At 39.3% G+C, this 25,412-nt stretch overlaps 2 protein-coding genes across 2 annotated transcripts in view; both read right to left on the reverse strand.

Moving 5' to 3' along the window:
• Window positions 1–15,310, reverse strand: part of LOC109365408 (von Willebrand factor A domain-containing protein 8-like) — a 37,122-nt gene extending 21,812 nt beyond the window's left edge. The window contains exons 1-3 of the mRNA XM_019612165.1: window positions 15,211–15,310; window positions 3,868–3,998; window positions 1,654–1,764 (exon numbers count right to left, since the gene is read on the reverse strand). Of these exons, the coding sequence (XP_019467710.1) occupies window positions 1,654–1,764; window positions 3,868–3,998; window position 15,211 (243 nt within the window). The 5' untranslated portion in view covers window positions 15,212–15,310. The remainder of the gene's footprint in view (window positions 1–1,653; window positions 1,765–3,867; window positions 3,999–15,210) is intronic.
• VWA8 (von Willebrand factor A domain containing 8) overlaps window positions 15,188–25,412 on the reverse strand; it is a 91,975-nt gene continuing 81,750 nt past the window's right edge. The window contains exon 24 of the mRNA XM_019612065.1: window positions 15,188–15,288. Within this exon, the coding sequence (XP_019467610.1) occupies window positions 15,188–15,288 (101 nt within the window). The remainder of the gene's footprint in view (window positions 15,289–25,412) is intronic.

Consider the following 25,412-nt stretch of genomic DNA (forward strand, 5'->3'; position numbering starts at 1 on the left):
TTCATCTTTCATGTTTTCAGTACACATCTAAATAGCAGTTATTTGTTTTATCATCTTTCCCACAAGACGTAAGCATATGTAGTCATCTTGAGTATGATTCACTTGAATATCTTGCTAAAGGAAAACCTGGGTATGAAATACTGCTATGTTGGACTCTGGTAAAAGCCTTTCAACTGAAAATTTCCAACAGATGGAAGAAGATAGGTAATCTTAGACCTTTACCTTAGAAAGGTAATCTTCACAGAATGTTCTTACTGAAGTGAGATCATTCAAAATAGCTTGTGCAAAGGGAAGCAAGCTGCTTCGTATTTCTACTGGGATCACAGTCTTCACACAAATACAATTAACAGATTATTCTCACATCTTGCTGAGATTCATACAGTCCCTAATACTTCGGTTTTATAAATGTTAATTAATTAGTGCTTCTACACTGAGAGAGAATTTATCTTTACTCTGCAGTAAGTGCAAGGATAAGACTGTCTATAACAACAGTTAGCAATGGAGCTCACGAGTTAATAAGTGAGCTCTATAGCCTGCACAATGCTTTCATCCTCTGGTAAATAAGAAGTCATTTACAGCCCTAATCCACATAGGATTTATCCTTTAAATTATCTCATATTGTACAACTCTCATATTTACAGATAACCAGTAAATAATTTCAAATCTGAGAATCTATCACCATCATTTACCATGATTTCAAGAAAATATATTTTGAAGGTTGGTAGTGCTGAAAAAGAGATTAATTGTACTTTTTTTTCTTATTATTTTAAAAATAGTAAATTATTTCTTTAAATGTAGAGAATAAAACATTTAGGCTTTCTTTCCTCTCCTGTTCCCATTCTACTTTCCACCCAAAAATTACTCATAGGATGGTGCCATCATTAACCTCTACCATACTAACAACTGAAAACTGCTTTAGATAACACATTTAAATTCATACTACATCAGAGAAACTGACCCATTCTACTTATTTAGGCATCTAACTTGTATACAAATTAAAACAGACATTCTAAACAAAGTGTATATTTTACCTGTGGACATGCCTTTGATACCTTACAAAGAAATTTCTCCTAACTTAAGTCACTCTACAGTAGTCCTTTCAAGGACTAATGTGTTGGGAAAGTACTGATGACAGGAGTGTTCAGATCATTATTTTAATTCTGATCAGAAATGATCTTCTGAACCAAATCTCCCTGTTGTCTCCATTTACTGTGCTTGGGTTTAAATGCACAGAGCAGTACTAACATAAATGAACTAGACTCTTTTTCAATGACATTAGATCAAAGGACTCATTTCAAAAATACATCTAAAGTGCTACAGTGGTTAGGCAAGAGCAATATCTAGAGAAGTGCTTGTGAAACTACAGTCTACCTGCATTGAATGAATTTCACTTCTCATCATTATAATAAACATAATAAATTGTCTCCGTAATTGAGTCTAAATAAAAGGGTAAAACTCTATGGTACTTGTAATAGGGGGAGCAATCTTGGGTTTGGGAAAAGATAACAAAATCAGGAGTGTTTTACGAAATCTTCTAACCATCAGAAACATACCAGTCATTCTGTATGCCACATATCGAGTTTTCATCATTTAAACCATAATTTTCTTCAAAGCAGTTGTAAACGGGAATGAGGTGGTGTGTCTGTAACTTGCCTGATCAAGATAAAAAGCACTGCCATCTCGGATCTCTCGTCGCTGTTTGAGGTCTGTCTCAGTGGTGTCCCTTGATAGAGCAATATATTCAACCTCTCTCTTTGTCAGTTCCTGTGGACAACAAACTGAGGTTATTACAAAAATAAAACCACGACTCCAGCAAGTGAACTTTTAACCATAAGTCCAATGGTATAATTGTACAAAAGAGCTCCAGACAACAAAATAACTTTCAGATCTAATATATCTTATTTTTAAAACATTTACAGTGCGTTCTGCCTCAAACAAAATGGTTTGAATTTCTGCTCAATAAAGTTTTATTTTCCCCAAATCTATTCTAAAAACATAATAACCAGCTACACAGATGTTCAACTGAGCATCCATAAAGTCTTCTTTATGGCTGATTTTCTGGTTCTGGACACCAAGAAACAATCAACATCCACAAATCATGGATAGAAATCCAAGTTTTCCATAAATTTATTTGAAAGCTTCAATTCTGTCACTGCTCAGTAACACACTGTGACACAGCTGCGATTATTACCTGCACATACTTTGTGAATATACTGATGAACTATATTTTTCTCACCACCTCTGCCCTTACTAACACAAGTTGCAGTTTACTTCTGTAAAATTATAGACTACTTCAAAAAGAAGAAACTTTAGTGTTTGTTTTTTTTTTTTAATTCAGTAGGAGTTCTACTTAGAAATTTCCATCTTAGAGCAAAAAAACAAAACAAAAAATAAATGTTCTTATACCTGATGCTCCTGCTACTTCTTTATCTGACATATTACGCATTCTGCTAGGAAACAGACTGATGCTGAACTACTCCTAGACCTAATCACTCATGGAAAGTTATGAGATCTCTCTTTAGAGACTTTAGATGTTTGGCAAAGTAAAAAAATAATAAATGAAACAAAGTTATTAAAAAAAAGAAAAAAAAAACAAAACATAAGATGTACTTCATCTTTTCTGTATCTAACTGGCTTAAAAAGCCACCAGTTTCTCTATGATGCATGTAGGTATAATCTTGTTTTAGTATGACTAATAGAAAAAAGAACAAAAGAAAGAATACAGGAGAGTTTTCTTCAATAATTAGCTTTGTGTAGTAGCAACACAACACGTAGATAGAAGTACTCCAGGTGACACTGTTTCAATAAAGGGACCACAGCAGATAGTACCTCACATGCAAAGATCAGTCCTCATGCAATTGTCCTATACAGCATTAAAACACTAAGCAGCAATCTTTCTAATAAAATGCAGGTGTGTATACACACTGTGGTGTAAACAAGGATACAGTCTATGTCCCATGCCCTGCTATCAGGTGTCTCCTCTTTTTAGGTTATACCGAACTCTTTTCATCTCTTCTACGGAATGCACTGAGCTATCAAGTAGCATATCTGGTCTATTAGAGCATGAAATCTTTTTTCTCCTTTCCAAAATTCAAAATCGTACAGCTTTCCCCTGTGTGCTTTGCCTCTGAGAGCCAGTCTTTGAATTCCTGTCTTTTGATTTGAAAAGAAATGGCTGATCTTCATGCCAATTGTGATACACCTCCATTTGTGATCCTTCTGCACAACCAGATCTTGGGTAGAATTCATGACAGACAAGAACCTATGCACATTTTCTTTTGGAGCAGCCATCCAGCCCCCATCCTGATCATTTAAAAACACAAATGACTTCAATCTAAAATCTTGCACACAGTGCTGCCATGGTTCATGCAGATGGATGTAGGCAAGTTCTTCCCACATTCCAAGTGTGGATCACACGCACATCTCCACTTTCTGATCACTCATGATAACTGTTCCCAAACATTATTTAGAACACTTCTTTCCCAAATCCTTTACTTCATGTATTTTGCTATAAAAAGAAGCAAAAACGATTTGTTGTCTGTAGCAGTAGGCAGATATCTTAATCTTCCAACATACATAATGCCTAGAACAAACTGTTTCTCCATTTGTGCCAGCATATGGTAACATAGTCTTCCAACTTTCTTTTTCCCTGGAGTTTAGGCAGAAGAACGTATTAAAATGTCTGCACTTTTTATTCATCTAAAACAAACTGAACTCTGGAAAGAGAGTTTATGGAGAAACTTATTTACCTCCTCAAATTGCTTGCTGTGAAATTTTACAGTAATACTTTCCTCAGTTTGGCTTGTAGAGGAATATCTAACTGACATTAATGGCTCTTTCTCCAAGAACTTAAATCAACATACATACCAGATATTGCATGGCAATGGACCGTCGCAAGGGCCCAGGAGGTCCAATAAGAAAGACGTCCTGGCCGAGAAGATCCTTCTGCATTATCCATCTTAAATGCTGTACTACAGACTGGGCCAAAGAATCTGTCACTTTAAAAGAAAAATAAAGACAAGAACACCTTAAGTCTGAGAAGTATTAGAGATAGCTGGTCATCCATGCATTTTTTTATTCTTTTCTCAAAAACTAAAACAAAGACATAAAGATGTGTTATCCTAAAGCCAGATAACAGAAGTGCAGAGAATTCTACGCAATTTCTCTTAGGCTACTTCTTTACATAATAATTTATATCTTACCCACTGCCTTTCCCTCTTTGAAACTTGCTCTTTTAAAAGAAGTAAAACAAAACAAAAACAGAAAAAAGTTCATGATCTTAATCTCACACTGAGCTCATTAATAAAAAGACTTCTCAGCATCAGTCTGATATAGAAAAGACAAGTTTATCGTTTGTAAAAGACTCATCCAGCCTACATCCCAATTCTTCTGTGAATCACGAACTTTAAATAAATAAACACTATGCTTGCATCGCTGTAATTAGATTCATTTTCAGAATATATTGTATTTGGTACTTTCTTAAAAGCCAACTACAGTCCTGCTTACATTTTCACACAGTAGCACACACCAACTATCACAGAAAAGCAAGACTCATAGTAACACTACATGACTTATCAATACCATGTAGCTTCCAAAATCATAATGAAAACCAAATCAAAGCAGATCCACGTATCTCTGTAAAGAATACCATTGATTGTATTTAATATTTACCACATTCATTCAACTGCTGGCAGTACTAGAGAGCACCTAGTATGCTCTGAGAAGGGGGCACCATTCCTGCTGCCATACATCACCCTCTTCCCATACCTTCATGTAGCCCTCAGCACAGCACAGCCCTTCCTCAGAAATGGGGAAAAACCATTAACTAACACATGAGGAGAGCAAGAGCACAGGCAAGTCAGGAGGGAGGTTTATTTATGCATGTGTGTATATGGTTGCTTTCAGAATAATGTGACAAGACCAATGATAGGGTTTGAAGCGAAGGCCTCGAGGGAGGTGCCTGCAATGCTGGAGATGCATTCAAAGTGCAGTAAGAAAGGAGTGGGAAAAGACGAAATCCTCACATTATTAGTTATTTACCTTTTTTTAGCATGTTTACTGGTTTCAAGTAGAAACCAAAATTTTAAGAAACAAGCCTTATTTCTACTTTAGCTCTCCTGAGGCTGAGAAAAGGAGAGTTCAAGGAAAGCAAGCAGTAATATCCCTCAATTCTCAGGGCTTCCAATTTGCCTTTGTATCTTTGTGTATCAGAAAGACAATTCCTTTTTGTAAAACAATAGAAACAGCAGACAATGATCCTGTGAGATTTTAGTAAGACAGTATAAGGGTGACTAAGGAAAACTTAATTAAAATTTTAAGTTAAAACTTAGATCTATCACTAAGGAAAACAATCAGAAATTTCCCATTTCCAGTGAAATCTGCTGTAACCTCACCACCAATATGAGCAAGAATAACATACACATATAAATAATCATAGAATGACGTGGGTTGAAAACTCCCCAGGGTTCAACCCCCCAGGCTGCCCACAGCCACATCCAACCTGGCCTTGAATGCCTCCAGGGATGGGGCATCCACAACCTCCTTGGGCAACCTGTTCCAGTGTTTCACCACCCTGTGTGTGAAAAGCTTCCTCCTAAAGCAAGCAGCCTACAGCACCCAGTATTCCCAGGAGGTCTCTCATCCAAGCATCCATGTATTAACTAGGCCCACCCCTGCTTAGTTTCTGAGATCAAATGAGCTTGGGCATTCCCAGAGTGATGTGGTCGTGAATTAAATAAGTAACCAACGTGTTAGGATTATCAGATCCTAAACAAACATTTCAGGGTTTGGTTCTGTTTTTAAACATCTGTCATTAATGTGCCTAGGATTACTGCCATATATTGCTCTCTCAAGTGTTGGTGTGGTAAGATCATATGAATGAAGGCATACATTCTTCTTTATTGCATTGCTGTTTTTATTCAAAAGCAATACACATCACATGTACCACACACCATAGGCAAATGCAAATTAGTCCTTCACAGAGAATGTATTCATTTCTGTGAGACTTTCAAGAGAAAACAAAATTCACATTACATATAATTCTCATGAAATAACTCACCCTGTCCAAATTCTGCTGCTTTAAAAGTATGCTAATTTGAAAAGCATCACACAGATAGTGTTTTATGAAAGCTACCACTAAAATTCCAAGATAGAGACACATTCATTATAACTTCCACCTGTTGTATGAATGCACTGTGTGCATCATTAGTGCGTTTTTTTAGCAACTGCTACCAAAAAAAAAAAAAAAAAAGGTACATTCCCTAAATTGGAGAAATAACCTTGCAAATCTTACTGGAACACTGAATTCTTTTCACATCAAAAGTCACACATTTGAAGCATCGACACAGCATGGCTACAGGCGCCTCTGGTGTATTTCACTTAACATGTGTAGCTATCTTTTTTATTTTTAGGATGGCCTCAAGAAAAAAAAAAACCTCAGGTCAGACTTAAAAGCAGCACCATAAATAGAAACAGGATTTTAGAACGTTCAGCAGCATCTGTAAGACAAACTGTCATTTAAATGGGAACATAAGCATTTGAAATCTAACAGTCTTTGGAACATGACTCCCTCCCCCTCCCCTGCAAACCTTAAGGCATTTCAGGATGCTTATGTTCCTCTAATTTCCCAACTTTGCTTTTGGAGAAAGGGTCACAAAAAGACACCGTTTCTTACTGATTTAAAGTTACTAGAAAGTGGTTTCATTGCTTCATCATTCAAATAATTCTTCCCACATACGGGTTACAGCTGAATCAATTATAATGCATTTTTAAATCACACGGTCACCACACTGACCATCTGCAAACTCACTCAAAGGAAGCCCGTTATAAATAATGCTGAGAATTCAAACAAAGTGTTCCCTAAGGTGAACTGTCATGACAACAGCTTCCACTTTTCAGTTCCTTCTATTATAACGTGTAATACCTGTACATCTCTCCATATACTAACTCTACTTCAGTTTCCTTCTAAAATCAGAAAAATGTAAAATTTTCTATGCATATGAAGTCTACACTGAATAAACTGCTCCCACAGCACCTTTACTTTTCAAAAGAAACTTCAGATGTGGATATGCAGTATGTTATATTGTATATTATTCCTTTATATTAAGACTACTTTTACTGTGGTATGTGGTATCTGCACAGCAAACTTCCTATGTCTACCACAACTTGAAAAAAATTCTCACTATTCAACTATTATATATTAACTCCAAGAGGCACATAATCATTTTCTGTGACATTTAGAAGACAAGGCAAATTAGCTGCAAAAGCATCAGCATGTATAATGCAGCAGTTTTTATTAATTATCCCATGAGTCAGATAACACCTAATGCAAACTGGGTTTGCACAAGCTGTTTCAGTGGCACTCTGCTGATTTGCACTAGTTGAGTAGCTGGCCCAGTATTCTTAATCTGCAGGGTGGTGCGTTGGAAGCCTCCGCAGTGTATTCTCAAAGACACCATCTGGCACATGCAGAAGAGTAGTCAGTGCTACAGTTTGCTGTTCCTGTTTATTGACGACAGCCAGAGAAAGACATTGCCTTAGATCGCTTTTTAATATGTTGCAAGTGGGAAAACACCTAGCAGAATCTTTGCAAACGTTTTGTAAAGTGAGCAGTTAAAGCAGAATGGAGAAATCCTCAAATAAGAAAAGAAGAAAACATTGCAGACCGATTTTGAAGCAAATGCAGCAGCCACTGTTGTTTGATCCACAAATCAGCTTTTGATAAAACCAAGACTGAAATGGATATGTTAGCCTCTGAAATTTTCCAGTTCACTCATACTTGAATTCGTGGCATATGCTACACTCACTGAAGGAATAACTTTCAGTGGAGATAGCAGACTTGCTGCTGGCAAGTCGTTGTAGCCCATCTACAGAAGAAATCCCATAAATGACAGAGATACCTCTTCCCACTGTTCAGATGCAAAAAGACAAACCAATTCCCAAGAATATTTAATCCAGATGTGGTATAAAATATATCACAGCTCAAGTCCCTATATATCTCTGGTTTGGTCAATCAAACAGTAACCAGCAGGCACTTAAAATCATAGAATCTGTAAGGTTGGAAAAGACTTAAGATCATCTAGCCCAACTGCCAACCCACCACCTCCATGCCCACTAAACCACTTACCACTTAGAAGATACCACTGTGTGTCATCCAAACAAAATGAAAAAGACTACTGCATACTCACAACTTTGCTACAGAACTTGTTTAGAGTTTGAGAACGGCTCCTTTTTTTCCAGGTGAGGTGAAAATCTGTGAGGGAAAAATGATCTCCCTTTTGTATAGCTACCAAGGGCTCCTTCAGCTTTACATACCATTTGCTGCACAGCCAGTGTAGGGGTGGCAACTCTATAACAGGAAGGAAGGGACAAGGAGAGAGGCCTTTGTCTATAGACACAAACATATCTTTAAGAAGGAAATTGTTCAAAACAACTAAGCTCACCAAGACACATTTCACAGCTTTTGTGTGTTAGGGGGAAGGCAGGGCATCTGAGCTGAAGAGGAAGGCCCTTATGTGCAGCCTGCTATCAGCTGCTGCACATTTAGCATTTTCATTTAGCATTTTGCAAGGAAAAATCTGTTGCTCTTCCAATTTTACATTGATGCATGGAACCCAAGGAGTTTTCAAAGACTCACAATGTGGTTGCATCACAGTCAGTTTTCATTGGAACACTATTTTTCCTCATAAACTTTTCATGGAAACAGTCTTCATTCCAACAATTTTTGTTCTTGCAGCAGTAGGGCAACAATTAGTGAATCTTTGCAGGGGCTTAGAAAGGGGGAAGTTACCTCCTTGGATTAGACTGTAAATCTATTTATCATTAATTCCTGCAAGCTGACTGCTTCACAGGAAGGGATAAGATCCACACAGATAGATTACTGACTTCATTTGAATATAAATGAAAAGAGAGCATAAAGGAATCTTGTCAATCCAAACAGCTTTCTGGAAGGAACACTGAATGGGATTCAAGAGACTAAGATTCTTTTATTAACCTACAAATATGGAGTAAATGAAACTGTAACTCATAAGAAAACATATAGCCAGAGCAGTCAGATCAACGTCCAACAGGTGGGCCATATTGTTCCTGCTATAGAGTACAAGAGCTCCATCCAGTACAAACACATTCATGAGATTCAAGAAATAACCAAAAAGAATGATCAAAAATCTAGAAGAAATGGAAAAAGATATTGGAATTCAGACTAGAGAAAAGATGAATTACAGAATCATAAAATCACAGAATCACCAAGGTTGGAAAAGACTTTTAAGTCATCCACTCCAACCATCCACCTACCACCAATATTTCCTACTAAACCATGTCCCTCAGTACAACATCTAAACGTTTCTTGAACACCACCAGCAACAGTGACTCCACCACCACCCTGGGCAGCTTGCTCCAGAATCTAACCACTCTCTCAGAGGAAAAGTATTTCCTAACATCCAACCTGAAATTCCCCTGGCGCAACTTGAGGCCATCCTCTCTAATCCTATTGCTAGTCACATGGGAAAAGAGGCCAACCCCCACCTCACCACAGCCTCCTTTCAGGTAGCTGATAAGAGATAAGGTCATCCCTGAGCCTTAAAATCTTGTTAAAATCTTAACAACTGTATTCCAACATGCAAGACATAATTACAGTTAAAAAAGAAAACCAAACCAATTTGCACATCATGGTTATTATGAATTAGAAGTATGTCCAGAAAGATCTAAATGTGGCAAAGCTTTTTCCCCACAGACAAAATAATCATTAATTATTGGAAGAGATTGGGTCTGGAATCTACATCACTGACACATTTTAAGAACACAGAGGGTAAATATCTACCTTTATCTATAGTTACGATTCAGCTGACTCTGCTATGAAGCACCAGGGACAATCTTCAGCACCCAGACTTTTCCTGAAGATTTCTATGACAATGTGCCACCCTCTGCTCCAGCCTTGGTATAAACAAAATAATGGGGATAATGATGTAAAATGCTGAGAGCCTTACAGACAAAGAAACACCACTGAAAACTCTTGGTTACGAGATAACAGCCAAGCAATATTACAGCTGCAAGGCTACAAGAAAACTAAGTACTGAAATAATCACAAACTCTGACAAGAGACAGCCTTCTTTATGCTAGGAGAAAAAGAAATGTAATGACAAAAACCTTTGTTAACATGAAATTATAGTCATCTTGCAATCCAACCTGTCTCAGTAGTTTGTTGCATTCGGTTAACTTGAGGATTTGATGTAAACTAAAAAGAAGGAACACATGTTCCAGCACAAATCTGAACCCAAGAACTGAATGCACACACTTGTTCTCCTCTTCTGCAAATGGTGCATACCATTCCAGGACAAGAACACAGAGGCATCTTACTGTTAAGGCAATACTGATTAATAAGAAAAAAAAAACCTGCTGACACCACTGATCCCACTACACAAAAATAGCTCTCATTTCCCCAACATTAAAAGAATTCTCCTTCAACAACATAATTCCATTTAGTGCTGTTTTCCTTCTCTATTTCATTCCCATGTGTCTCAACTGATATAACTAACAACTGATATGACTTAACAGAGACACATTGAACCCCAGAAGGTATATATGCATTTCACTTCTGAGGCGAGGATGGCATAAAACCACAAAGTGTTTGAAACTAACTTTTCCAAATGCAACAGTTACCTGTAATAGGAATATAGGCAAATTCCCAAATGCATTTGCACCTTCACACAGCAGCACCCACATGGCATTACCACTGAACGTCACATTTCCTGCCTTAATGAGGATTCCCTGTCATTATACAAAACCTTCTGGAAGAGCTACGTTAGGAATTTTTTTGGTCAAGATTAGTAAACACAAAGTACCACAAAAAGCCACACAAAGTTCCTCCAAAGAATAATTACAGATAAGATCACACTATTCAGGCATGGTGGGATTTTTAAAATGAAGGTTTTGTTTTTACTGATAAAAGAACAAGCAGTGCAAAACTAAGTGCCTGCCTTCTAGAACGTGTCAGACAGAAACCCCATTAACAAAATTCCCTTGCGTATGACTCATTTTTACCTGTCACTTAGAAAAATTTAAAACAATTCAGATTTTATGTACCTTTAATTATCATCTTCCAAGAAAAAGGCCATTTGCCAACAACAGCAAAACAGTATCTTATATTAGCACACAAAATGGAGTGCTACATAGCGAGGTTGCAACGTATCTAGCAAAAAGCCAAAAAGAAAAACATCAAATCAGAAGGTAACCAGCAGCACATATCCTGTGTGTTTTAGCAAAATGTAATGACATTCAAAGAAAGACTTAAAATTTGATCTGTTTAATGTAGTAATAGAATGAAGTTACCTGGTATTAATTAAAGATAAAATGACAAAGCCAAGATTTTGTAGGTACTTAATGTTTACGTTCTTTATTGTGTTACAGTTTTTCCACTAGGTTCCTACAGCTATTTTTAAGCCTAGAATAATAATGTAGAGTTTAGAATAAGTCATAACTTCCCTAAAATTTTCTGTACATTATAAATATGCACTTCCAACATTAGTGCATTTTACCATGGTTATTATCTGGCAGAATAACAAGAGCAGAAGCATTCTATCCTACGCAGAAAACTGCATTATTTGCAGTACTAGTAAATGAACTGTCATTGCTTTAATTCCTTCCTCCTAGCTCTTACTCCGCTGCAAACATCACAACGGCTAAGTGACTCCAGACCTTTTCAAAAGCATTTCCCAGTGAACTGAGTGATCAAACTATGTGTAGTCTTAAAGGAAATGAGGTGAGAACCTTAAACAATTCAAATGTAGTATCAGTTCTTATAGTAAAATTTTAAAACATATGACATCTAAGTTTACAGATGAGTGTAAGCATGCAATTACATTTATATAGTTTATACCAAATATCTACAGTCATTCATACTGCAAAACAAAAACTTTCTTAAGAACAAATACAATCAGTAAGTGATGTCTGTACTCTACAAATGCCTCACAACAAAGATGTAATTGACATGTAGCCAATATAATCAACTTAATTTCAATAAGGGAATATAACCTTGTTCTCCGTGGTGATATAACCACAGAACTTAAAAATCATGGCATAAAAATTTCCTACATTAGGACTATATGAAAAAATATGTATTCAAGTATTAGAGACAGATTTTGTGCTATTAAGCACATGAATATTCTATCTTATTTAATTATAATTAATTTAGTATTTAGATTCACAAGCAAAAATCGCATACCTTAAATAACCCTCCTGTTTAATAAATGAATACTAATGAACAGCAGTATCTCAAGCATGCCAGTTATGATCATTCAAAAAGAGAAGCAACTAACAAGATATAATAATATGTAATTATTAGCAATGTAATAATTGCTAATAAATTTTACTTTTGGTTGTAGAATAAGATTCTAGCTAAGATCCCATGGCTCTGTACAGTTCCACTTTAATACCTGCTTTCACTAGTTTTCAGCTTCTTCTTCCTTTAAAATCACTAACTAAAACAACACTCTTCTTTGATTTTATCAAGCATTTTCATACTCACTTACCTTCTCAGTCCAAAGAACTGAAAGACATTCTGTTGTTGCAGCAGAGTTAACATAAATGTTGCTGAAAAGTGCATATGTACCAAAACTTGTAATAGTGTCTGTCACAGTTAGGAGAAGTGGAAGGTATGGAGGCATTGTTAAAACTAATGTTTTTGGTACAGCATAGAAAACAAGAAAATAAATCCATCTACAAGAAACTTAAATAAGTGAAACTGATTGCATTAGTCATGGATAGAGACAACTGATGTATCTCATGATCAAATGAGAAAGCATAGGAAATAGTGAAACACAAAAATCTATCCTTTAAGAAGCTACATAAAGAAATAAAACAGAGCAGCATTTCTCAACTGTTTGGCTGCATTCCCAGAGAGCTCACGAGGTGTGGGAAGTGCTTTTACACTCGGAAACGGGAATCCTTTCTCAACGGGCTACCCCATAACAGCAAGGATTGACACGTGGCATAGGATAGCTTTGATAACTTCCATCACCTTGAAGAAAGGTGTCACAGTGCCATGCTTAGTGGGGCATGGGAATTAAGCAGTCCATAATCCAGATGCCGAGCATCAGCCTGGCATACCAACCTGCTGGCAGATCTCAAAACTAATCGCTGGCTGAAAGCAAATAAAATCTCCCTTTCTCTGTTCCTGCTACATTTCTTGAAGGACAAATAGATCAATACATGTTAATTTTTTATGCATCTAACGTTTATATTTAATGCAAAGAAGTTGCAGAAATATTTTATATCACAGAAGAAAGGCTGCATTTCAAAAAAGAGGAGGGTTAAGAAACTTAGCTAAATATGGCAACTGTAACAGAGATCTACTATCCCACAGTCGCTAAAAATAAGGAAGGCCTGACAAACCAAAGTACTATTACCTAAGAATGCAACAATATAAACCTTCACACAGCAGTTTCTGCCTTTTCCAATACTGTATGCCTGTAACACACTTAGTGAGCAACTCTCACAGCAGTTATCTGCCATTCTGCCAGCTATACAGTGGCAAGTCTACTCTTGGTATTATCGACACCACTCCTGTAAACCAAAAAGAACCACAGAACCATAGAAACATTAAGGTTGGAAAAGACTCCAAGATGACCTACTCCAAACATCAGATCATGACCACCGTTCCCACTAAACCATGTCCCTCAGTGCTGTATCTACATGCTTCTTGAAAACTTCCAGGGATGGTGACTTCATCACCTTCCTGAGCAGCCACTCATCAGCACTCTCTGGGCCTGGGCCTCCAGACAGTTTTCTACCCAGGTAAGAGTACAGTTGTCCAAGCCATGAGCTGCCAGCTTCTCCAGGAGAATAGCATGGGAGACAGAGTCAAAAGCTTTACTAAAGTCTACGTAGACAGTCGTAGAAGCAGATCAGGTTGGCTAAGCAGGATCTGCCTTTCATGAACTCATGCTGGCTGGGCCTGATCTCCTGGCTGTACTGCACATGCCATGAGATTGCACTCAAGATGATCTGCTCCATGATTGTTCCCAATACCGAGATCAGGGTGACAGGTCTGAAGTTCCTCCAGTTCTCTTTCTGACCCCTTCAGTCTCAAAATAACCTCTCATACCACCCAAATAAATCTGCAGTTTTCTTGGTGTCTTCTTCAAAAATGCCATGGAAAACAAATTAAGCAAATTCACTGGAAGTGAATGGCTACACTCATATTCCAGCTTTAGGACCTTGCAAGTCCAGGTAGGATAGTGACTGGGAGTTCTCAATGCATGGCCACATCTAAGCATAGTTTAAGGACTACATACCCTTTTAGAACAGCATGTGTGTTTGGTTTTAATCTGAAATTTTATCTGTGTGGAAAAATCAGATTTGTTCGTTTGTTTGTTTTTGTTTGTTTTTTCTTTGTTTGTTTTTAAGTTTTGGATCTCCAGTACCCTGTAGGGCTACGTGGAAGCATTGAACAAGTAACAAGTGACCATTCTGGATCCACAGGAAAGAATTGGCCTGAACTGCCCTAGGAAATGCCACAACCAAAGTGTGATTTCCTTGCTGATCCAAAAGGAAAAGTTGGGAAGCACGTAGCCTCAATAAAAAGGAGGAAATACAGGAAATATGGGTAGCTACGAATGTGTGGCATTTTTAATAAGGTACCAAAATGTAATGTGAATTAATTGCATATATACATATGCATACTGTTAATCTGCAGAGTTGCTAGTGACTTTGCTAAGTATTTGATAGTACTTTTAATCATTGTGCAATTGATTCCTCATTAACTTGATGAATTTTGAAAGTCTGCTTACAACAATAATATGATAACCGAGAAATAGTAAATAGCACAGTAGAAAAACCTCATACATTCACCATATAGTAGAAAACTTCTAGGACACACTGCAATTGAATGATAAACAGCTACAGCTCTATGATCAAACAATTTGAGCTTCATGAGAAGTAAATAATGGAGCAGCCAAAATACGTAAACACACATGAATCCCTTTACCTTCCCATATATTATAGTGACAAGATACGGTCAAAGTTAGGACATTCCAGTATAATCTGCTGAACCTGAGATATCTTAAATAGTTCAGTAAAGAGAGCATTCCCCAGCGTACATGCTTTTTCAAACCATATTTCTTAAATAATTTCAGTAAAATCAGTGGAGTGACTAGAGGGAGTAAAGTTTTTAGAACAAAACCTCAATGTCAATTCACAAGGAAAGCAGATGCTTACTGTAATTCTGTGGAACAAGTTCTGGGTTCTTCGGTGTTTTGAGTTTAAAAGACACATCTCCAATAGTGACAGTATCACCTGAAAAAAAGAGAAAAGTCTTTTAGTTCCTATATACTTATGATGTGTAGAATATGTTCATATTAAGTTTACATCACAGGCCTGCAGTGGTAATTGAGAGCTATTAGTATACCAGTCAGGCTCTGCTGCTTTTTAATAGGTCAGGTATCAGCTGAATTTATATCCAATGAATATTCCTCAACTTCTTCCTTTTATAACCACAGCTTACTTCGTTGGGAGCTATTAGAAGTCAAGCTCACTATAGAACCCTGTTCCAGATACCATTGCTTGTTTCTTCAAATGAAATCCTTAGCTTGTTTGTCTGCAGAAACAGCAGTGAGAAATACTTGATGGAGGAAGGGCCACATCACTCCCATTCATGGGGATTACGACTTTCTCATTTTCAGGTAGCCTGAAATGGAGTTTCTTGGAGGTACAAATCGTTATACTCATGCCAATGCTCTCTACCTGCACTCTCCAGCTTGCAGCTGAACAATTTGGCACCTTTTCAAGGTTGGAGAAGTCTTGCACGTTTCTTGCTCTGGATTTCAGTAAAACTAAAGCACCTGCCATGTAATTTACTAGTTAATTCCTAGGACCTGTCTTGTCTGTCCTTCTGCACTGGCAGGCTTGAGTTAAATTGCAGGGCATGCCCTGTGTATTTTCTCACTGAAATCAGAACTGAAATCTAGCTTGAGCCAGGAAATGGATAAGCCAAAACCTGTGAGGCCAAGAGAACAAGCTGCAGACTGCTAACTCAAAGGGGAATTTTTCCTGTGACCGTCTGGGCCATGCAAACAGAAATTCAGAAGTATTATGACCACAAAGCTAAGTAAAATGATGTTTTTGCCATTATAGTTGCTGAAGATCACATCACCTTCGCTGCCTAACAGCGTGTAGATGGAGAGGATTACAATGACTGCCCCATGGTGCAGCACTCTGATTACACCATCTTTCCATGAACTGAGGCCAAGTTTATGCTTGTGTTTGTTTGAGAATCATTTATGCTTGTGTTTGTTTGAGAAATGAGACACAGAAAAGATGCAGCTCACGAATGAGATCCAACTCTGAAAACTTTTTTATTGGTTTGCAACAGCATCCAGGGGAATGCGTAAGGAGTAAATGAGTTCAGAAGGTTGATGTTGGAATTGGAAAGGGGGATGCTGAAGAGGAAGTTTGTCCAAATTGACAAAGGCAATCAAAATGGCTCCCACACATACAGCAGCTCTCCTTTTGTATTTTGCACTCCAATGTGGTCTGTTACCGGCACAGCCAGATGTAACTGCAGATGTCATACACTGAGAATTCACTAATTCTGATGTTATTCAAATGAATCGTAGGAAATGCTACACATTTAGAACTGGATTCACAGTAGCCAGTGAGGAATCACCTACAGCAACAACCAGGAGGCAATGATGAAAGGATTACAGATGATTTCCTTTCAAACTGAAATGCTTAAAAATACCCTGAGCCTGGGATTCCCACCCACATATATGCCCACTCTTGGGCCTTCATGTTGCTCCTGAAGCACAAATAATCACCCCAAAACATTTTTCCTTAAAATATCGGTAGATGACATATGATGATGGTTCCTTTTACATTTTATGCAACAATACCGTGCTTAAATGGCTTTCCAGAGAGTGGGAGACAACAGCAATACTGCTATTTAGAAGGTGGCCAAGGGTTCATTGCTGGTCCCATGGCCAAGTGTCACCAAGCAGCTCCCACTCTCCCTGCCTAGAGCTGAGCACCCTTCTCTTCCAGACTCATGCAGGAACCAGGAAGTGCAATGGTCCCAAACAGAAGGGGCTAAGCTAACTATTAAGCAGCAGTCCAAGGCTTCAGTACATTTCTTGGCCTTCCTTGAACTGCAAGACAAATGGTATTTACAGTCTGCAAATCAGAGTACTATGCCCTCTTCAGCATGACGTGTTCAGTCACTCCAAAAGTCCAGCAACAGTTCAGGGGTATTGTACCTGTTCTGAGAACCGTTACGTGTTTTTAAAGAGCTGCCAAATAAAAAACACAACCACTTACAGAAGTAAGACACTGCAGGCTTTGATGCTCCCAGGATTTTTCCCTTTTTTCTAAAATGAAAACTAGAAAAACTATTTTACTGCACAGCCGTTGTCTCCCATTCCCTTTCCTCCGCAGTAGCTCCAACCACTCCTTCTCACTGGGAAACAGTTAAAGGGTTTACCAAAATGCCTCCAAGTTTATGAAAACATCCTGCAGGCCCACTGCTTCCTGCAAAAATTGACACCTCTCTCATTAGCTCAGCTAGGAAGAATTTGAGCATTCTAAAAAGAGCAGGTTGCCTGATATATCCTTAAGAAACCACTGCCAGGGTGTTTTTTTTTTTTCTCACTGTTCCTCAGCCAACATGCAAAGAGACAGGAGTACATGACTAATTAGCTTCTAGCTGAAATCACCTCAGCTCAAGTTGTAAATACTCTTCCATACATATACAGTCTTCCAAAACGTATAGGGACAAGATGCCAGATTCTGAAATAACAAGGTGTCAGACTTCTTTAGCACGCTGGAATGATGATATCATCTACATAAGAATGCTTTAATTACCTGTTTTATTGGCACTGAAAAACTCAGTTGATTTTCCAGAATCTAAAATTAAGAATTAATGAATAAATAAATAAATACATAAAAAGTAAGTTAATTTGCTCTAGGTAAAAAACAGAGAATACAACTCTTCTGGCAGAATTCACTTCAAACCCTAAGATGCTAACACCTGATCTTACCATTTCCAAAAATTCAACAAGTATTCCATCCATAAATGGGCCCTGCAAAGTAAGGTAGGAGGGATCTATATGAAAGCAGTAGAGAGAGGTAAGCACACCAAATCCCTAACACAAGCTAAATGCATGTCTTTTAGGTTTTGTTGCTGCCTGGAGACAAACTCCCATCTGTCCACAAAGCAAAAATATTAGCCACGTTTAATAGAAGTACAAGCAATATCAAACCAAAACAGCACTGTCTGTTTTCCTAGCTAAATGAGCACAAGAGGGATTAGTACGTTAATCTTATCACACACTTCCACCTGGGCTATATTTTCTTGTCTAATTTGTTTCTCTTACATTCATTTAAAATCTCATGTTTGGTTATGCCATTTCCACTGCATTTCCAAACTCTTTGAGCAGAGTTGTCAGCCCAGATAGGCTCTCTCCAACATTACACCAGCTGGCAAGGAACTGACAACAGCCTGCCTGGTAGAAATGTGGTGTTAAATCAGCTGGGCTTGTCATTTGAGAACATGCATCCCAAACAATTTTTCTCCATTGCAAATTATAGAATACTCTATAAATACTTCAGTTCACAAGCTACTGCTGTACTACCATGCACAAAAGCTACAGAGGTGAAGAGGTGGAGATGTGCCCTGGTTTCTTATCTCTCACATAGAAAACAGCAATCTTAGTTATCACGGTCTTCAGGGAAAACAGTGGGATACAATCAGTGCCTGATGTACAAAGATGTACTAATATAAAGCAGTTGCCAAATAAGCCAGAATCTAAAGGTAAGTGGGACATCCCATTCAAGGACTGGTCAATATATAGAGGCAGCATGCGATATGGGTCAGAAATTCAGGGCACATAAATACAGTGACCCAATAATAGGAACTGCAAGAGATCTCCGAAAAAGAGTTATGAAAACAGCCTCAATACATGCAGTGAACTCTTCCTAGAACATACTGCTTGGACAGATCTGTTTGCAGTGAGACAGGAGTTAACGTGCATATCCAGCTAGCCAGTAACCACAATGCACTGAATATGATGTATTCTCTTCTCCAGAGTCACACTGTAGATAATAATATACACATCTGCTTTTTCCCACAAAAAAGACAAGAGCTCTTCAGGGGAGCAGGCCTATGTCTTCCACAGTCTACTGAGGGCTTCTGAAGGGAAGGGTAGCAGCTCTTGCTCCAAGCCCTGCTGGAGGCTGGCCAAGGACTTTGGTAGAGCACCACTGACGAATGCCCTGTGCTTTTTATCTTCCCTGGCTCCTCCTACTGACTGCAGCCAGGCACAGAAAAGCAGAACCACAAAATCATTGAAAATCCCATATTGAAAAGGATACGAAAAGATCATTGAGTCCAACTCTTGTCTTCACCCACAATTCTTCATCTGAGAGCACTGCCCAGATGCTCCTTAAACGCCAACAGCTCGGGGCCATGCCCACTGCCCTGGGCAGGCTGATCCATGCCCACCACCCTCCAGTAAAGAACCTTTCCTTAAAGCCTAACTGACCCTCCCCTGACACAGCTCCATTCCGTTCCCTCAGGCCCTGTCGCTGTCACACAGAGCAGAGCTCAGCACTGCCCCTCTGTTCCCTGTGAGGAGCTGCAGCCGCCATCAGGCCTCCTCTCAGCCTCCTCCACACTGAATAAACCAAAAACATCCACATCTTCTCATATGTCCCGCGTTGTAGGTCCTTCACTATATTTGTTACCCTCCTTTGGACACTAACAGTTTTATGTCCTTCTTATGTTGTGGTACCCAGACCTTCACCCAGTGCTGCAGGTGATGCTGCACAGCACAGAGCAGCAATCCTTCCCCTCACCTTATGGCAATGCTGGACCTCCTGCACTTCAGGGCACGGTTGGCCCTTTTGGCTTCCAAGGCCACTGTTCTGGTCAAAAAACACTTAAATGGTAACACTAGCTTCAACTAGTATCAACTACCCCTCTTCTCCTCTCCCCAAGACAAAGACTATTCTCTACTTGTACTGTCTTTTTCTATATGGTGAAAAGAAAAAGATATTGCTGTTTAATTGAAATTATTTACAGCAACACTGGCCATATTTGAAGAGAGACTGACTACATCTCAATTACTATTTAATAATAAGAAACAAAATAATAAATAGCCCTTTCAAATCACAGAATCACAGAAGCATCAAGGTTGGAAAAGACCTATAAGATCATCCAGTCCAACCATCCACCTATCACCAATAGTTCTCACTAAACCATGTCCCTCAACACAAAATCCAAACGTTCCTTGAACACCTCCAGGGTTGGTCACTCCATCACCTCCCTGGGCAGCCCATTCCAGTGCCTGACCATTCTTTCAGAGAAGTAGTATTTCCTAATGTCCAGCCTAAATCTCCCCTGGCGCAGCTTGAAGCCATTCCCTTTAGTCCTATCACCAGTTTCATGAGAGAAGAGGCCGACCCCCAGCTCACTACAACCTCCCTTCAGGTAATCACAGAGAGCAATGAGGTCTCCCGTGAGCCTCCTCTTCTCCAGACTGAACAATCCCAGCTCCCTCAGCCACTCCTCATAAGACCTGTGCTCCAGACCCCTCATCAGCTTTGTTGCCCTTCTTTGAACCTGCTCCAGGGCCTCGATGTCTTTCTTGCAGTGAGGGGCCCAGAACTGGACACAGTACTTCAGATGTGGCCTCACCAGAGTGAAGTACAGGGGAAATGTATTAATGTATTAAATAAAGAAACTCGCAGCAAATGAGAACACCCTACATAGTTGTATACATGTATTTAGTCTTTGGATAAGAATTCTGCACAAAGCAGTTCCAACCTCTTGGGAAAATCTTTCTGTTATCAAGGTTTTTACAAGATGCTACAATGAAGCTTGAGGAATGGTGAGCTTTTAGACAGCTAAGACGATTGCCTTTTGGCCTCTTTAGTCCTGAACATATGTGAGATTACCACACTCCAACAGCAGTCTTAACGTATTACACATTCACTTGTATGCAGACCATCCATCTGGACTCAAAAGCCAAAAACAGCAAAAGCACATTAAAACCGTGAAGGTGCTAAGCTCCACTAACATTAATTTTTGTGGGATTAGATCACATCTGTTAGAATAAAACAGTTTGATTTCTAAATTATATTCAACTGCGTATTTCCAGGTTTTAATTTCAATACATTATGAAGGAAAAAAAAAAAAGGAAAGGAAAAAGAAGGGAAAAGGGAAAAGGGAAAAGGGAAGAGGGAAGAGGGAAGAGGGAAAAGGGCTTTCAACTGATATTTATCCAGCACCTGAGCACGCGGGTGCACTGAATGGTGCTGGCCCTCATCCTCGAAGGGCCAACTTTTTCTTTATGAAACAGAAATTAAGCTTTCAAATTATTTTTCCTCAACTTCCATGAATACATTATTCAGTTTTTAAAATGCCTAATGCTATGATGCTCTCACATACACCTGAAATACAGATTTCAGAATATATCTTAGTAACTTGCTTACTGTATCAGAAAAATGCTAAACTAAATGCTAAAATCAATTACCAAACAATCTTTGAAATACTGGCTGGAAGGCACTTTGAATATAATCTTCTCCAGCCTCCTGCTCAACTTCAGCTTACAACCAAGGCTAGATCACATCATCCAAGGCCCTGTCTCTGTCTTAGAAATCCTCAAGGATAGAGATTCCACAATCTCTCCACTTACCCTCTTGCCCTGCTGCACTTCTCTGCTAGCGAAAAGGTTTGTTCTGTTGTTCAGCTTGAACCTTACAAGCCTCAGCTTGTGAGCACTGCCTCTTGCTATATTATCTGCCACTATTAGGTGGTTAGACTTCATCCTTGTAACTATAACTGCAAGTTTCAAGTAGATTTCTCCTCTCTTTTCCTCTCCCTTCCTTGCAAGACTACCAAATCCAGCTCCCTCAACTTCTACTCACCATCTGGTGCTCTAGGTCCCTAACAATATTGATAGCCCTCAAGCAGACTTCAGTTTCTCATTATTGCCCTAGAAAGGGAACCCGCATCTGGACATAGCATTCCAGGTGAAAACCTCAGTAGAGCATTCTAGAGATGAACCCTCCCTTGCTCCTCCTGATCTAACCAAGCCTGTAGTTTGCTTTATGCTATGAGGGCAATGTTGGCTCACATTCAACCGCACATCCACCACAACCCTTCAATCTTTTCAGCAAAGCTGCTCCTCAGCCAATCCCTTCCCAGCCTGTAGTACTGTAACACAGTAAAACTGAAGTAGAACTGGCAGAACTTCACACTACTCCTTGAACTTTTGGAAGTTTCTCTGGACCCAAACCTCAAGTTTAAGGCCTTTCTGGACTTAAGACCTGCAGTTTACAGAGCACAGTGATTTCATCCCTACATAGCAAATAGTACTTCCTACAGTCCTTTTCTGTTGCCTGTCCTTATTTCATTTCTGTATGCTCCTTTTTCGTGTTTTAGTTCATTGTGAGGTTTTCCGCTTGAGCCAGCAGGCCTCTTACTGAAACACCAAATAAGTGTTTCCTATTTGGGATATATACTACACCACGGGATCATTTGTTTGTGAGCTGCCTTTAAGTTTTCTTTAAAAATGGTCCCCCTCTACTGGGCTTTTGGCTGTTATCCAAACGATTTCACCTGCCAGTCTCCTGAAAAAGCAGAATCTGTGCTCTCCAAGCTTAGAATCTGAATTCTGCTGCTCACCTTCCCAGCCTTCCTCCAGCTTCTGAGCTCAATCATTTAATGGCCACAGAGATGCAGGCTACCATCTATAACTGAATCAGTCAGTTCTTCTCTACTTGTGAGCAGCAGACAAAACATTACCCTTGGCTAGGCTCTCTGGCATTTATACTGCAAAACTGTTAGCAGCACTGTCTAGAAATTACTAAGAACTCATGCAAATACCAGACTGCCCTCCCAGCAGATGTCTGGATGGTTGAAATCCCCCGCTAGTGTGAGGGCCCAGGAGTGGGAAGCTTCTGCTAGCTCTCTGAACACCAGCTCACAATGCTTTAAAACTGTATGAAGATTCTTAAAGTACAATTAGCTGGCAGAAAAGCCAGGCTATCAAATTAATCTAAATAGAGCTCAGATATCAAGTGCATTAGTAAAATGTCAATAATGTGTTTCAATTAAAAAGAAACTATGACCTAAAATAAATACTGAGTTGTCTTGAAAAGTTCTTAGATACTGAGAAGATAATAAAACAGATGAAACAGCCTTCAAAATTGACTGTGGCATTTTCTGTATCCTGAGTTTGTTAAGCAGGTTTGACTTCAGCCTTATCAATCACAATGGGCAAGGCTTGCAAAACTCATCAACAGGTGCCCTGACTGTAACAGTTGCTAAACAGGAAAACTTAAATTTTGAACAACTGCCAAACATAAAAACTTGGAAGCTATTTACTCATGGGAGCAACTGTGAAACCCTACTGAAGATCACAAATACTCGGAAGCTTATCTGCCTGGCAGCTCATCCCCTTCTTCCAGCCATATCTGTGAGTCTAATAAAAGACATCGAGTTTTTTGCTACTTTCCCTTCTTAAATGTTAGAATAATTTTACATAACTCAGGCATAACTCCATACACTTCCAGGGACAATTGGCTTTAAAAGTTCCCATCTACTTTTTCTGCCTTCTCAGCTGCACTGATGCAACGAGCATAAGGCCTTGCAGTAAATTAGATCACTGGAATAATTGCAGCCATCACAAAGTCCATAAATACAATTAAGGATGCAACCAACAACAGCATGAACATTGTCTTTCAGATTTCCCTCAAACTTTACCACTGAATAGCTCTAGCAGTTGTTCTGTGGCCTTCTGTGCACCAGCAAAACAAATCTGCTTTATAAAGACAGAGTTAAAATTGCTGAGCATGACTCTTTCACATAAAACAGGACAAAACAGACAACAGTTCCTCCCTTACGCTTAAAAACTACCATCACAGAGAGTAAATCAGTTCTGGCAGGGATGTCAGATCCAAATTACTGCATACTCTAAAATTTGCTCTTTGCCTGACTGTTAACAGCTTCCAGCCCTTACAGAAATAGCTTCCTTTTCAGTAGCAAAGAGACATGCAACATCAAGGCTTGCTATTAGTACAGCCCCACAGAAATAACAGAAATCCATATTGCATACATAAGTTCAGATCACTTCTTCAGATCTCAGTAACCCCAGAGGAGCAGCAGGGCCTGCAAGATGACAGGCAAGTATATTTAAAATAAGATTAAAAACAAAAAAAAAAAAACCAACAGAAAATGAAGAATAAATAGTATCAGCACCTGAGAGAGCAAATAACTCTGATAATATCCATTTTCCTGTCTCTAACAGCTATGAGATTCTCTGGAGTTTCGAAGCAAGAGATTTAAATCTTCCTACCAAAACTACTACCACTATTAAGTGTAACTGGGAATACTTTTATTATTCATACACCTATTCAGCATGCTCACATCCAGTTACATCCCATAACACTGAATTTTAGGAAGTACTTTCAGTAATTCTGCTTTTGATGCCCTTCCATTTCACCGAACTTCTCCTTGTTCATGAACTCAGTCATCACAACCGACCTATCATCATCAGGCACTTGTTTCACAAACTGTTACTTCCTTTTTATTCCTGATTTAAAAATAAATAACCTCAGCTTTCTTTCAGTATTTTTTAAAAGTTAAATACTTTCTATTCAAGAATTCTTTCAAGAATTTCACAGTTATCCATTCTTCATGGATAAGGAAGCAAATACTTATACCAGACACGAAGTCACGAAGTCGAACAACAGAAATGGAGGTAAACGGCACTAAAGGGGTGTTCAGAAAGCACCCCTCACCAGAATCCCTTGGCAGCATTCTGTTTCCTTAATTCACAGCCGCTCATTGTAGACTCTATATTTAGCAGTTTGATGTTTCTGGCTTTCGTCCCGAAAAGTGCCAGCTTCCATGGGCATATGTCACCACTTTTGAGCGGCAGTTCTGCTCTGTTCAGGTCCGAAGGGCATCAGAGGACACTCTGGGGCAGCCCGGGTCATCTTCCCGGCACACACACTGCTCAAGGTCAGCTCCACGCTCACTGCCACCGCTGATGGGAATCCCTTTTTTGAACCACCTGCCTCGGCAGCCCCCACACCAGCCACACAGCAAAGAAACAGCGGCTCTGCAAGAATTAACTTGGCTGAGGAAAGAGATGCTCACAAGCAGGGGCTGAGTCTCTGTGGGTGAGACGTTTTGGAAGAGAACACCGAGCCAAGACACTGCCCTTCATCTCACACGGCACCCAGTAACGTAAGAGCAAGCAGGGCCCATACAACAGCCGGGACAGCCGCGGGCCCAAGAGGCCACCGGCAGTCTCCGTGGCTCCCCGCTGCTCGGGGCCAAGCACCGCAGCGCTGCTCCCTGAGAGCACGCACGGAGGAGCCCCGCGGCACGGCGCCCGGCACGGGGAGAAGGCCGAGGG

This window comes from Meleagris gallopavo, chromosome 1, assembly GCF_000146605.3.
Source record: "Meleagris gallopavo isolate NT-WF06-2002-E0010 breed Aviagen turkey brand Nicholas breeding stock chromosome 1, Turkey_5.1, whole genome shotgun sequence".
NCBI classification, from domain to species: domain Eukaryota; kingdom Metazoa; phylum Chordata; class Aves; order Galliformes; family Phasianidae; genus Meleagris; species Meleagris gallopavo.